Source organism: Schistocerca serialis, chromosome 5 (assembly GCF_023864345.2).
Source record: "Schistocerca serialis cubense isolate TAMUIC-IGC-003099 chromosome 5, iqSchSeri2.2, whole genome shotgun sequence".
NCBI classification, from domain to species: domain Eukaryota; kingdom Metazoa; phylum Arthropoda; class Insecta; order Orthoptera; family Acrididae; genus Schistocerca; species Schistocerca serialis.
The window spans coordinates 21,660,108-21,676,060 of record NC_064642.1 but is presented as its reverse complement, the minus strand read 5'-3'; the positions used below and the strand labels follow the sequence as shown (position 1 = coordinate 21,676,060).

Genomic DNA, 15,953 nt, shown 5'->3' with positions numbered 1-15,953 from the left:
GTGAAACATGGACGATAAATAGTTTGGACAAGAAGAGAATAGAAGCTTTCGAAATGTGGTGCTACAGAAGAATGCTGAAGATTAGATGGGTAGATCACATAACTAATGAGGAGGCATTGAATATAATTGGGGAGAAGAGGAGCTTGTGGCACAACTTGACTAGAAGAAGGGATCGGTTGGTAGGATACATTCTGAGGCATCAAGGGATCACCAATTCAGTACTGGAGGGCAGCGTGGAGGGTAAAAATCGTAGAGAGAGACCAAGAGATGAATACACTAAGCAGATTCAGAAGGATGTAGGCTGCAGTAAGTACTGGGAGATGAAGAAGCTTGCACAGGATAGAGTAGCGTGGAGAGCTGCATCAAACCAGTCTCTGGACTGAAGACCACAACAACAGCAAGAGAAACGCTTTTATTGTCATTACCATTGCCAGTGTCCCTACTTCGACGATCACCAGTTATTTTGCTTCCCAAATAGCGGTCTCATTTCCTAGCCTAAGTCCTTCAGGATCACCTGATTTACTTCCACTACATTCCCTCATTTTGCTTTTGTTGATGTTCGTCTTATATTCTCCCTTCAAGATGCTGTCCAGAATTATATACAATTCAGACTTGCGACCAGTGTCGTAGAGTGTTGTCAAGGTACTGTAGGTGCAGCGTGGGTTTGCGTGAGGGCAGGATCGCGCAGAGCCCGGCCATAGCTCGGCCAGTGGGTTGATGCAGTGCGCAGGCGCGCCGCCGCCTCCACTGATGCGGAACGCGGCGAGAAAACAGCGGTCCGCCCGGAACGGGCCATCAGCCTACGGCGCGCTTCCGGCCAGTCACAGCTACCCAGAGGACGGTCCGGGCCACGGGACCGAGCAGCTCCGACGCGGCAGTCCCTACCATAAGGTGAGTGAGAGTGCCTACAAGCAGGTGAGTGAGTGGGGTTCGTACCCAACATGTGAGCACGTAAATCTGTACACTGGGAGAGGTTGTTTAGAAGCCGGCAGAAGGGCCGGTGAAAAACTGAAGCTGCGCTTCGGATCATGACTACAGGCGAGACAACATTTGTAGCGCACAGCCAGCGTAGGGCATGGTAGTGGATTGGATCTTCGGTCACCTTCAGAATCATAACTCGTCACAAATGTTCTGTGAGAAATGTTGGTAGCACCACAAACATGATCAGGAGGGGGCCGCTTTCTAATCGAAGCTTATGATTCTCTCCATATTTTAAAGATTTGGTAGAGAATGTCGGTGCCACTACCTTATTTTTCCTGCGGTGGCAATAAGGACGAGATAAGAGAATTTATGGCGCATAGAGATGAAATCAATAGCCATTTTCCCTCTCTCAGTACTCGGACAAAACAGGGCAGAATCTCGCTAATATAGATATGAAGTTCCCTCCAATAGCTGTGGAGTGTATATGTGGATGTGAACGTAGAAATCTGAATTGGAAACATAGCCAGCAACCAGTTACCCGGATTAACGCGGACTCGAAACAGCAAGATTCCAATGGTTCAAATGGCTCTAAGCACTACGGGACTTAACATCTGAGGTCATTAGTCCCCTACACTTAGAACTACTTAAACCCTAATAACCTAAGGACATCACACACATCCATGCCCATGCAGGATTCGAACCTGCGACCGTAGCAGCAGCGCGGTTCCGGACTGAAGCGCCTAGAACCGTTCGACCACAAACAGCAAGACGATCAAGGGATACGGAATATCCGGAACATACATATTTTTACCGGAAAATTCTCATTATTGTGTTTGCGAGACACGCTACTTGTCACATCGGAAAACCCCCTGCATTGCTAATGTGTTACCGCCCGGAAACTGACAGACTTCTTACGAAACTGCGTTTAATACACACTGTATTTCTGGGATCCGTCAGTGGCTCTAGCGTAGTCGATGTTTAGCAATATGGTTTCATTTAGTATCAATACGGAGCAAGATATCTGAAGGAACCCGTCCCAGAAGAAAATCGATTTTTTTTCTATCGGATTTAAACGAGTTGAAAATTATCACCATTTACTTCCTAGGAAAAGGGGGGGACAAACGAATAGACGGGTAGTGTGTTGCGAGCATGTTACTAGGAGAGGGTCACCTCATTTACCAGAAGATGGAATGGGAAACAACGGTAAAATGATCCGGGACGTTTGTAGGTGGACTGGAACCCGCATCGTCTTCCAGAGGTTCCGGTCGAGTCACTTCCGTAATAGTGTATTCTTAATGAAAACGTTCGTTCTAAGTATTACATAATATTTCAGACTACGTTTTTTTAATTTTTGCAAAGATCGCTGAACTATATACGGATAATCCACTAACCGCACGCTCATCGGGAGCTTTCTGGGAAAAGTCAAAAGTTATCACTGAGTTTTCGTAGCCTATATTTCTTTAGAGGCAGATAAAGACAACCTATACATTCGTAACCCTGAAGGTCTTTAATTGCTCTCAACATCAGCAATTCGTTAATAAATTACGAAGCTTTCTACTTTTATCAGTTATCAGTGCACGTGCAACCTAATGAAGTAGTTTCCGAACACGCGAAAAAGCTCCATGACTGAATCATTTGATGTCGTACGGGGATTTTGTGGAAAGTTCTTTGACTGCTTATGAGTTACTGTGTTTTCAGAGAAGAAGTGCAATTTCTTTTCGATGTAGTCTCCGTTTAGGGAACCACACATTGTCCAACTTTTCACACCGAGTAAAATCTTCTCCTGAACAGTGATTCCGGAGAGAATCCAAATTCTCGTCTTATGTCGCCGTTACTTCTTCCGCCGTTTTAGAAAGTTTTCCGGCCACTGCAGACGTGGAAATTTGAGGAACTAATAGGATGCAAAACCGGAGAAATAGTTTTTGGCTCATTAATTCCTGCATAAAATCAATGATTTCCCGTTCCAGAAATTCTTTTACGAATAGCTGTCTTAGGCCGTTAAAAATGTTGTTTCTCCTCTGCAGTCGAGGCGATTCTTCAAGTAATTTTTGAAGTCCATCAGGTCCAGCACATTTGTATACTGTTTGCCCGTTATTGTTTTATCGTCAGAAAGATAATAATAAGAAAAGCTTTTGCATCCCAGAAACGTGGACAAAACGGACTACGCATATTTTTGTGAGAGGCGAGCGGTCTCCAGCAACTCCTTCGGTTGCTGTTTCGTTGCTGGTTAGAAATTGTAGACTTCAGTCTAATAAGCAGCAAGAATCAGTGCAGAACAGTCGTTTTCTTTCTAAAATGATTCAGATTTTGAGAAATTAGCTGGATTTTGCCCATGGTCATTACTGCATAAATAATGCACCTAGGTTGTACAAAGCTTTATTATAAGTGAACTCGTGGACAACGTCACAAGTTCCACGAGAGTTTCCGTGAACGATGCTGTTGTACACAGAGAATTCGAAAAGCTAGAAAACTGTAGCGATATGCAGGAAGACTCGCAGAGCCTCGACGCTTTCTGCAGGGAGCGGCACGTAGCTATCGACGTAAACAAGTGTAACGTATTGCCTACACATAGACAGAAAGATCCATTATCGTATGATTATGCAATATCAGAAAAATTACTGGAAACAGTTATTTCCACAAAATGTCTAGAAGTGTGCATACAGAACGATTTAAAGTGGAACGACCACATGAAACTAATCGCAGGTAAGGCAGATGCTAGACTGAGATACATTGGAAGAATCACGTCAACAAAGCAGGTACCTGACAAAATACTCAAATATTGCCGTCAGTCTGAGATCCGTACAAGATAGGATTGACAGAGCAAATGGAGAAGGACCAAAACTAGTGGCGTGTTTCGTTTCAAGTTTATTTGAGCAGCCCAGATGCATCAGGGTGCCAAACTCGCTATAAACCGTTGGAACTGGCTGTAGAAAATCGTGTTCTGTTGCAAAAGCCGTTGACTGCACATAATCTTTGGGTGCAAACCCCGCTAAATGTCCAACCTGGCAAGTCCAGTAGGCAAGGCGGTCGCCGTGAAATGTTCGGATGCAAGGAACACCAACTGACATCAGCTTGCCAATGTAGACATTCAAAACTCCGTTTCAACTTGTTACGGTTCAAAAGGATACTTTTCTTATTCACAGCTGGCTGCGCTGTAACGGACGTGTACGCAACAATAAAGCTCTCGCTTCCGATGCGTTGTCTAAATATTCGGAGGTAAGCACAGCTCTGATCAGTAGGATGTGTGTTGACCTATTTACGTCAGTGTTTTGAAGAAAATAATTGATTCTGTGGACGGTTTAAATGCAGAAGATGGTAGAAACGATGTGGGACTAATTGAAACAAAAATTCGAGTCCATCGTAGTTTTTGCAAATGACCAGAGCGAGATAGAGGGGTGACGGTCCCTCCCGGAAAAGGAAGAGGAGTCCTGATCAGTGGTAAAGAAATGTTTCCAAAACGGAAGGATGAGAACATGAAAAGTATTATTAAAGCAATGTTATGGAATGAATACTGTGTTGACACTTATTGCTATGAGATACGTGGAAGGATTGGTTCAAATGGCACTGAGCCCTGTGGGACTTAACATCGGAGGTCATCAGTCCCCTAGAACTTAGAACTATTTAAACCTAACTAATCTAAGGACATCACACACATCCATGCCCCAGGCAGGATCCGAACCTGCGACCGTAGCGGTCACGCGGTTCCAGGCCGAAGGGCCTAGAACAACTCGGCCACACCGGCCGGCTGTGGAAGGTTTAGTGAAAGTTACTGGTAACTGGCATTTCCAAATTCAGAAAGCCAAGAACATCGTGTTCACGAAAAGTAAAACCAAGAAGATTTGTCTAGTTCGAGGAGAGCGCTTCTATTGCTTTGAAGCTGGAGACGCGAAGAGCATCCTGAAAAGAGGAACAACTTTGAGCAAAAGAAACGGTCCAACACCAGTTACAGCAGGTGTAGAACTTTCAGAAGCCAAACTCAGAGACATCGAGAAGCTTTTGGAGCTCCACTTTGGTGAGGACTGGGCGACCAACGACAAACTCAAACTCTACTGCGAGGTGTTATACGAGCAGGAAGGCGCTCCAAGAGTCGCTCCAGCCGCTGCCAACCGTCTGAAGACGCCGGAAGCGATTTTGAGTTAATGGGCAGTTTTGAGGCCGATGTCACTTAAAAGTAATGTTCAGCTTATTTAATTTTCTACAATTTTTTTGTTTTAACTAAGATGCAACTTTCCACAATTTTAATATTTTCTAAAATTTTATCGATGTTTTACAAAGATGCAATTTGGAGCTTATTTTATTTTCTACAGTATCTTGTGATGTCAAAAAGCGCAATGGTGTATTTTTTAAGAAAAATCTCTTGTTGAGCACTCATATCTGTTCCCTTTTTGACGTTAAGTAAGTCAGTTTTTCCTGGTAAAATAATGACACCTTGGTTTTTTATAAACCAATTTTGTAGAATTTTCAGAGTTTTTTTTAGAAATAAAACGTATTTTGTTTATATTCGCAATAATTAAACTCCACCTCACTGTCATTCGTAACATTTCACCAAATAGCGGATATTGCCACCGAATGTTTGTTTTGTAATTGGATCGATACATTTTCAAAACCCGCAAACTCCATAAATCAGGTGCAAAAACCGCTTATTCAATATTTCTTTTAAGATCTTAACGTATAAAACGTAATCGCAGATTTCAGCCATTAATACCGAGTAATTAATTTAATTTACTTATCTTTAGAAAAGATATGAAGTCTTATTAACTTTAATAGTTTGTATGAGACGAATTTTTCGCGATTATCTCAGTTTCGCTTATCATGCAGTTAGCGGCTTTTGCATTTGGACTACTCATTTAGCGAGCGCGAGGGCGTCACGGAAATGACCAGCCAACTATAATGGCAGGCGCTGCAAGACCCTTGCACTGTAACTGTTGAAGTTCCAAGAGCATACATTTCTAGAAGAATCAGCCAATATATCACTTTCTTCTACTTATATCTTGTGTAAAGACCGTGAAGGTAAAAGTGGAAAGGTTCGAGGTCGCACACAGACTTGCAACAGAACATTCGTTAATGGAACAGCAAAGGGGAAAATGGCAATGGTACAAAAAGTACCCTCTGCCACAAACCATACAGCGATATAAAATTTACAGCACCATTTCTTCTGATATACGCATGATGTCAGGTATTTGGTCGTTCCAATAACTTATCAGCTGAATTAGCTACATTCCCGGTGGTTTCCTTTGTGGTTGCACTTTAAGGGATGTCCTTCGCGACGAAAATTTCGAGAAAAGTTTTGAAATGAGTTGCCAATTTATAAATCGTTTCAAATGATGGAGCAGACTCTTTCATCAGATTTCGCTAAATTTCTGCTAACGCCGAACTTCAAGTCAAAGATTTTAGAACGACATGGTATTTCAGTTTTCAACGTAACAACTTTAAAAATCCGTGTAAAAAAGACAATGATTATGTTCGAATTCACATCCACCTTATGTGATTGCTATGCTTGTGTCAACGTAATGAAAACAAAATTTCATTGCTAACCCCGTTTCCGTAGTAGCCTGAGAACTTTTTATTTGCTTCCGTAGTGATTGTTAAGTCCACAGTAAGTGCCGACATTCAGATATTTTGAAGAACTTTCGTCATATTTCTTAAACGTTTTAGAGCCTGACATTTAAGCAAAAAACTGCAAAAATAAACAGCTCACTATTTAATCTAAGCCATTCGTATTCTGAAACATATCCTGTGTATATTAAATGAAGCCGATCTCTTGCTCTTGTTTCCAGTTTCAGTAGGGGAGAGCATTGAACCTTGGGACACTATTCAGACCAGCTGTGTAATAGAACTTATTGTACTTTTAAATTATAGCATTCATTCTGTCTCGATGTCTGCAGTCTTTTTATGAAATTACAAAAATTACTCAGGTAAATTGCGGTTATTCTCAAACGTAAAAACATGTTCCAACTTACACATGATCATATGTCTAGGAATAAGTATTCTACTGAAATTTCAAAGCGTTGACATCTAGAAAAACGTATCTGTAACTTAGTCGCCTATCTGTTAGATTAGTACGCGACCAGATATCAACAGTCCGTAACCGAAATCAAATTAAGCAGAAGTATTATCAGAAACCAGCGACAAGTTGGAAACTAAAATGAGTTTCCATTCTCAACAAAGGTAAAATTGTTAAGACCTTAACGGAACGCTGAACGCTGTTAATTTGCAAATATCCCGTGTTCCATGGAAAAACCTTCTTCTGTTTCAATGTGCACCATCTTGTACGGCTGTCGAAGTAGCGCTTTGCCCTCCACATATTTAAAAAAAAAAAAAAGAAAAAAAAAAAAGAACACTCCGTCTACAGGCAGACAGTTGTAATAGGTCTATGCGGAAGTGGTCTTTGTATTTACCACATTAGGATGGTCACTGTAGTATTCAGTAAGACATTGCTTTTAGCACTCCGTCTTCAGGCCATGAGTGGCCCATCGGGACCATCCGACCGTCGTGTCATCCTCAGAAGAGGATGCGGATAGGAGGGCGTGGGGTCAGCACACCGCTCTCCCGGTCGTAATGATGGTATTCTTGACCGAAGCCGCTACTATTCGGTCGAGTAGCTCCTCAATTGGCATCACGAGGCTGAGTGTATCCCGAAAAATGGCAACAGCGCATGGCGGCCTGGATGGTCACCCATCCAAGTGCCGACCACGCCCGACAGCGCTTAACTTCGGTGATCTCACGGGAACCGGTGTATCCACTGCGGCAAGGCCGTTGCCCTCCCGTATTATACAGCTAATTTTGAAAATTTATAGATTTTTACTTGTCATAAAATTCTGCAACAAGAGTTAACCATACATTCCGAAAAGCCTTAATTTATTATACAACACATTAATGTGCAGAACATGAAATATTTACAAATACTACACAAAACATAACCTCATGTCTAGCAATAACCTGTAGCAAATGGCGAAAACTGCTTGTATATGGCGACCTCTGGTACGCATTCCATCTACATCTACATCTACATGATTACTCTGCTGTTCACAGTAAAGTGCCTGGCAGAGGGTTCAATGAACCACCTTCAAGCAGTCTCTCTACCGTTCCACCCTCGAACGGCTCGAGGGAAAAATGAGCACATAGTTTTTTTCTGTGCAAGCTCAGATTTCTCTTATTTTATCATGATGACCATTTTTCTCTATGTAGGTAGGTGTCAACAGAATGTTTTCGCAATCGGAGGAGAAAACTGGTGATTGAAATTTCATGAGAAGATCCCGTCGCAACCAAAAACGCCTTTGTTTTAATAATTCCTACTCCAATTCACGTATCATATTTGTGGCACTATCTCCCCTATTTCACGGTAATACAAAAGCAGCCGCCCTTCTTCGTACTTTTTCGATGTCATCCGTCAGTCCCACCTGATGCGGTTCCCACACCGCATAGCAATACTCCAGAACAGGGCGGACAAGCGTGGTGTAAGCAGTCTCTTTAGTAGACCTGTTGCAGCGTCTAAATGTTCTGCCAATGAATTGTTAGTAGACCTGTTGCAGCGTCTAAATGTTCTGCCAATGATTTGCAGTCTCTAGTTTGCTCTACCCACAACATTGTCTATGCGATCGTTCCAATTTAGGTTATTTGTAATTATAATCGCTAAGTATTTAGTTCAATTTACAGCCTTCAGATTTGTGTGACTTACCGCGTAATGGAAATTGAGTGGATTTCTTTTAGTACTCATGTGAATAACCTCACACTTTTCTTTATTCATGGTCAACTGCCACTTTTCGCACCACACAGATATCTTATCTAAATAATTTTTCAATTCATTTTGGTCATCTGATGACTTTACAACACCATAAATGACAGCATCATCTGCAAACAATCTAAGGCGGCTACTAAGATTGTCTCCTATATCGTTAATATAGATCAGGAACAATGGAGGGCCATAACACTTCCTTGGGGAACGCCGGATATTACTTCTGTTTTACTCGATGTATTTCCGTCTGTTACTACGAACTGTGACCTTTCTGACAGGAAATCACGAATCCAGTCGCACAACTGAGGCGATATTCCATAGGCATGCAGTTTGGCTAGAAGACGCTTGTGAGGAACGGTGTCGAAAGCCTTCAGGAAATCTAAAAATATGGAATTAATTTAACATCCCCTGTCGATAGCACTAATTACTTAATGAGTATTAAGTCACTAGACTGAAATACCGGCCAAAAAATATCGTGTGCTCCTGGGTACACTAATCTCTAGCTAGAGCACTCTCCTCTACTATACATGAAGCCGCACATAAAAAATTGTACGAGCTTTAATAATTTTGATTATCTTTAACAGTACAATACAGAAGTCAGTTTATTCTTTTTGTCCCCTTCCTTTGATATTTTTTTATTTCATTGTCAGTTTCTTAAAGGCAGCGGAAACTTTCTAACTTTGGAATAAAAGATGTCATGTACGAAACCAAACCACAATATTCAAGTAACAGATAAAAAATTTCAAAAATGAATGTTGTTCAACTAGACGAGAAAATTTTACCCTGTATTTTAACATACTAAATGAAAGACGATACTGGATACTTCTTGATAATGTACGTTTCTCTGAAATTATGTATCATTATCTGTTTTTGGCTTTATTATTCCAACCAATATTTTCAATTAAGTGTATTAAGCATTTTCGACATAATCTCTGCAAACTAAGATTAACTGTATTAGGTTTCTCATCCGAGTTCAGTTAAATGGTATACTGAAAAAGAAGGAAAAAGAATCTACTCCAAAAATCGTCTTTGAAGACTAAACAGCTGTGCCAGTTCTGGAACTTTCGGTGCTCATAGCTGTATTACTCGCACAAGGCCTTTTGCAATGCCTTACATTCGTCAATCGTTACGAGAGAAATCTTATTATACGGAGATGTTAATGAAGACAGGTGAGTACAGCCGTTGTAATAAACGCTTAAGTATACGAAGGATATTAACCACTACACCATTTTGTATTTTGTACGATGCAAAACACCGATCGCCGCTACATAACGGACACATCATATTTAATTTTCAGTTATTGGAAAGCTGTTGTCTTTGCTATGCGTTATATATGTCTCTAATCATTGTCTAATAAATGGACAATTAATCGTCAATTTCCTTTTTTTCTAGCTATTCGACTTTTATCAAAATAAGTTCTCAAATTTCTGTCAGTCTGTGTTCACTAACTATTGATTGTTCTCAAAGTATTCTGTACAATAAATGTACCCTATCGTGATGGTTTTTAACGTCTATTGGCGTTCGCTTTCCTTTATTACTTATCAGCGTACTTCTCTTCTCTGCTACAACGAAGATCATTAGCTCTCATGCTTCATCTAGCAAATTCATCCAGAGGTAGTTGGGGTCTTCTGCAATTGAAGCAAATCCTCCGCATGCGTAATACCATTGAAGTGACAGTTTGGATCACTGTTTTTAGAGAAAAATAACCACCGCTGAATTATTTGTGATAATTGCCTAAGAAGAATTTCCATATACCAGAGCATGAGACATGTGCGAAACTATCATTAATGTAATAATACTCTGATCGAGAAAATAACTGCAATTGTCTCTATTTCGCTGTATAAAAACTCTCTTTCCGCGTAGGTTTAGTTGCTTGAAGTCGCGCTGCGGAACTCTGTAGTTCAAATGGTTCAAATGGCTCTGAGCACTATGGGACTCAACTTCTGAGGTCATTAGTCCCCTAGAACTTAGAACTAGTTAAACCTAACTAACCTAAGGACATCACAAACATCCATGCCCGAGGCAGGATTCGAACCTGCGACCGTAGCGGTCTTGCGGTTCCAGACTGCAGCGCCTTTAACCGCACGGCCACTTCGGCCGGCTGAACTCTGTAGTTCACGCCATAGAATTCCAATAGTAAATCAGGACAAGGGAAAAAACGGTATTTAGAAGCAAAACTGTACCGTGCCTCAACAAAATATGGATTTTGAAGCAATGAAACGCACTTCTGCTATGAGAAATTCAAGAAAATATCTGCAAAACGCATGAAAGATTGCTACACAGTACTTGCAGCAAGTGACATGTCAATGGAAACAAAGCACCAGAACTTCCAAGGAACTTTAGAATTATAAGTGACAAAAACAGCAATCACCAACATCTTCAGAGGGCTTGAATACTGATTAAATAAAGCCAGTGAACTTTGTGTTGAATCGAATCACAAACAGAACTTTATTTTTCGAGTTTCATGTATCGGGTAAACATGACTTCTACCCTAATGAAGTTAAAATGATAATCAGATTCGTATACGTCAGAATTTGAAGCTATTACATTACGCATACCTTTTACACTAATTTTATAGTGGTGCAAGAGTGCCATAAGTTTCTCTAAAGTTTCTGGATGATGGCAGAAGATTACAGTCAATATGAAACATCAAACTGCTAAAATCGATCAAAATCGATGTACAGTTTCAAACAGTATTTGAAATAACATGATATCGTTTAGTGCCGTTTACAGCTTGTACTTTCACAGATATATGTATGTAGGAATATAGTGTGGAAACTCACAAGTCGTAATACAAAGTTGAAAATCTAGTTTGCACTCTTATTTTGAAATATGTACACACTATCTGTTTCGGCAATAAACACTATGTGATCAGAAGTATCGTGACACCCTCAAAAACATACTTTTTTCATATTAGGTGCATCGTGCTGCCACCTACTGCCAGGTACTCCATATCAGCGACCTCAGTAGTCATTAGATATGGTGAGAAAGCACAATACGGCGCTCTGCGGAACTCACGGACTTCGAACATGGTCAGGTGATTGGGTGTCACTTGTGTCGTACGTCTGTGCGCGAGATTTTCATACTCCTGAACATCCCTTGGTCCACTATTTCCGATGTGATAGTGAAGTGGAAATGTGAAGGGACACGTACAGCACAAAAGCGTACAGGCCGATCTCGTCTGTTGATTGACAGAGACCGCCGACAGTGGAAGATGGTCGTAATGTGTAATAGGCAGACATCTATCCAGACCATCACATAGGAATTCCAAACTGCATCGGGATCCACTGCAAGTACTATGACAGTTAGGCGGGAGATGAGAAAACTTGGATTTCATGGTCGAGCGGCTGCTCATAAGCCACACATCACGCCGGTAAATGACAAACGACACCTCGATTGGTGTAAGGAGCGTAAACATTGGACGATTGAACAGTGGAAAAACTTTGTGCAGAGTGACGAATCACGGTGCATAATGTGGCGATCTGATAGCAGGGTGTGGGTATGGCGAATGCCCAGTGAACGTCATCTGCCAGGGTGTGTAGTGGCCAACACAAAATTCAGAGGCGGTGTTGTTATGGTGTGGTTGTGTTTTTCATGGAGGGTGGTTGCACCCCTTGTTGTTTTGCGTGGCACTATCACAGCACAGGCCTACATTGATGTTTTGAGCACCTTCTTGCTTCCCACTGTTGAAGAGCAATGCGGTGATGGCGACTGCATCTTTCAACACGATCGAGCACCTGTTCATAATGCACGGCCTGTGGCGGAGTGGTTACACGACAATAACATCCCTGTAATGGACTGGCCTGAAGAAAGTCCTGAATCCTATAGAACACCTTTGGGATTTTTTGGAACGCCAACTTCGTGCCAGGCCTAACTGACCGACAGCACTGCAGCATTCCGTGAAGAATGAGCTGCCATTCCCCAAGAAATCTTCCAGCGCCTGATTGAACGTATGCCTGCGAAAGTGGAAACTGTCATCGAGACTAACACCATACTGAATTCCAGCATTACCGATGGAGGGCGCCACGAATTTGTAAGCCATTTTCACCCAGGTGTCCGGATACTTTTGATCACATAATGTATATTGTGCATGGACTAACGTGGATACTCCTTCTTCTATACTATGTAGCCTACTTTCTTTGATGGCACTCAAGTTTTTTGAAAAGTTGCTTGTAGTGACATGTCTCTTGTTACTACTTTCAGTAATTCTGTTTTAATCCATCTCGTTCAGTACTTCAACATCTAGTTTGCATTGAGGTGACAAAAGACATGGAATAGCGATATGCACATAAAGAGATGGCGGTAGTATCGCGTACGCAAGGATAAAAGGACAGTGCATTTCCGCAGCTGTCATTTTACTCAGCTTATTCATGTGAAACGGCGACTGTGGCCGCACAACGGAAATTATCAGACCTCGAACGCGGGAGTTGGAGCTAGACGCATGGGACTTTCCATGTCGGAAACCATTAGGGAATTCAATGTTCCAAGATCCACAGTGTCAAAAGTATGCCGGGAATACCAAGATCCACGTCTTACCTCTTACCATGAACGGCGTAGTGGCTGATGGTCATCACTTAATGACCGAGAGCCGCGGCACTTGCGTAGAGTTGTCAGTGCTAACAGACAAGCAACACTGCATGAAATAACCGCAGAAATCAACATGGGACGACCGACGTGAGTGCCTTCGCTAACAGCACGACATCGCCTGCAGCGCCTCTCTTGCGCTCGAGACCATGTAGTTTGGACCCTAAATGACTGGAAAAGCGTGGCGCCATCAGGTGAGCCCCGATTTCGGTTGGTAAAAGCTGATAGTATGGTGGAGTGCGGCGCAAACCCACGAAGCCATGTACGAAATCTGTCACCAAGGCACTGTGTAAGCTAGTGGTTGCTCCATAAATGTGTGGGCTGCGTTTACTTGGAATGGACTGGGTCCTCTGATGTAACTGAATCGATTATTGACTGCAAATGGCTATATTCGGTTACGATAAAGGATGACAGCCAAAAACAGTTGCAGGATAAAAATTTATTAAAATTTCTTGACCAAGGTTTCGGTACATATAAATATACCTTCATACACGTATTTTTGATGTTTGTTGGTTGTGATTTTCGATGTGTATGTGTGGTTAATTGACTAGTATGTTTTTATTCACAACGACAGATGGTTTGTTTTATTATAACATTTTGGTTGTTTTCGCTAGTATGTATTTCACCGCCTACGTTACGCGAGATTCTCGCGCATTACACTAGTGCCCTCTCTCGTTAGATGTTTTTTTTTTCTTTATTGTCATTTCATTCCCCTGCCCCATATGGGCAGGGGAGGGCTGTCAGCAGCACAATCCGCCGCTCTTCAGCCGAGTGACATGACAACTAAAACAAGAATAAAATAATACATGCATAAGGAGGTAAAAAAGGGGAACATAAAACAGAGTAAGGGGAGAAAATGGAGGTAAAAATACACTGACATGTAAACGTTCATTGGGGACAGTTAAAAAAGTCACCAGAAAGTTAGAAAAAACACAGTTGGCGATTCTTAAAACACAGAAAAGACACTGGATGCGCATGCACAGGTTAAAAGTTGGCCACAGTATTAAAAACACTCCGAAACAACACACTTAAAACCCACGTGGAGCACACACGACGAAGAATAAAACTACCAGGAGGGACCTGCCGAGGGAAAGGTCAGAGAGGATGGAAAAGGAGGGGAGAGCACGGGGCAGCTGGGGAAGCGGCGGGATGAAGAGAGGAGGGGCAACCGTGGGTTCACGAAGAGGCAGGAGACACATGGGGCGGGAGAGGAAAAGGGAAGACAGGGCAGGAGGGAGCGCAGAGACACTGAAAGAAGGCACAAGAGATGGAGGGGGAGTAGGAGGGGAAATCCGCTCAGAAGGCGGGAGGGGGAGGAGAGGGAGCCCTGAGGAGGAGGCAGGAAGGGGGAGTTAGAGTTGGTAGGAAGGGTAGATGTCAGGGCGAAGCTCATCATCCGGGAGTGGTAGACGGTGGTAGTTGTGTTGGGAAAGGAGATGGAGGGTGTGGAGATGGAGAGAGGGAGGGACATAACGGTAAAGGCGCGGCAACTGGTTGGGAGTGGAGAGGAAGGGAGACACCAGGGGGTGAGGGGGATCAAGGCGGCGGACAATATATAGTGTGCGGATGTGTTCAAGGAAAAGGAGAAGGTGGGGGAAGGGCATGAGGTCATAGAGGATGTGTGTGGGGGACGGAAGGCGGACGCGGAAGGCGAGGCGGAGTGCATGGCGTTCGAGGATTTGGAGGGCGTTATAGAACCGGGGAGGGGCGGAAATCCAAGCGATGCTGGCATAACAAAGGACGGGGCGGATCATGGATTTGTAGGTGTGGAGGATGGTGGAAGGATGCAGACCCCATGTCCGGCCGGTCAGGAGTTTCAGGAGGCGGAGGCGGTTGTGAGCTTTGTTTTGGATGGTAAGGAGATGGGGAGTCCAGGTGAGGTGGCGGTCGAGGGTGAGGCCAAGGTATTTGAGGGTAGGAGTGAGGTGGATAGGATGGCCATAAATGGTGAGGTAGAAATCATGGAGGCGGAAGGAGTGGGTGGTGCGGCCTATGATGATCGCCTGGGTCTTGGAGGGATTGACACGGAGGAACCACTGGTTGCACCAAGCGGTGAATTGGTCAAGGTGGGTTTGGAGGGTACGTTGGGACCGTTGAAGGGTAGGATAAAGGGCTAGGAAGGCGGTGTCATCAGAGAACTGGATAAGATGAACAGGAGGGTGAGGTTTGGGCATATCAGCAGTGTACAGGAGATAAAGGAGAGGGGACAGAACCTTGGGGCACGCCGGCAGAGGGGTAGAAAGTACGGGAGTTGGAATTGTGAATAGTCACATAGGAGGGACGATGGGAGAGGAAGGAAGCAACGAGATGGATGAAGTTGATGGGGAGAGCATAGGTCTGGAGTTTGAAAAGGAGCCCAGGATGCCAGACACGGTCATAGGCGTTCTGGAGATCAAGGGAAACAAAGCTAGCAGAGCGACGGGATTTAAGTTGGAGGGAAAGAAGATGGGTAAGGTTAAGGAGCTGGTCGTCAGCAGAGAAGGAAGGCCGGAAGCCACATTGGGTAAGAGGAAGGAGGCGGTGCTGGTTAAGGTGGCGGTGGATACGGCGAGAGAGGATGGCCTCAAAGACCTTACTGAACACGGAGGTGAGGCAGATGGGACGATAGGAAGAGGTAGCAGAGGGGGGTTTGTTAGGCTTAGGGAACAGCAGGACACGGGAAGTCTTCCACAGGTCCTCGTTAGATGTTCCATAGCGCAAGCTTTATCTGTTT

The 15,953-nt window shown here is 43.2% G+C and overlaps 1 protein-coding gene and 1 pseudogene across 1 annotated transcript in view; one reads left to right on the top strand and one right to left on the bottom strand.

Annotated features, from left to right (window-relative positions):
* Positions 1-717: 717 nt before the first annotated feature.
* Positions 718-15,953, top strand: part of LOC126481715 (uncharacterized) — a 175,974-nt gene continuing 160,738 nt past the window's right edge. Inside the window, exon 1 of the mRNA XM_050105665.1 lies at positions 718-891. Within this exon, the coding sequence (XP_049961622.1) occupies positions 718-891 (174 nt within the window). The remainder of the gene's footprint in view (positions 892-15,953) is intronic.
* On the bottom strand, positions 7,565-7,682 carry LOC126482617 (5S ribosomal RNA; annotated as a pseudogene).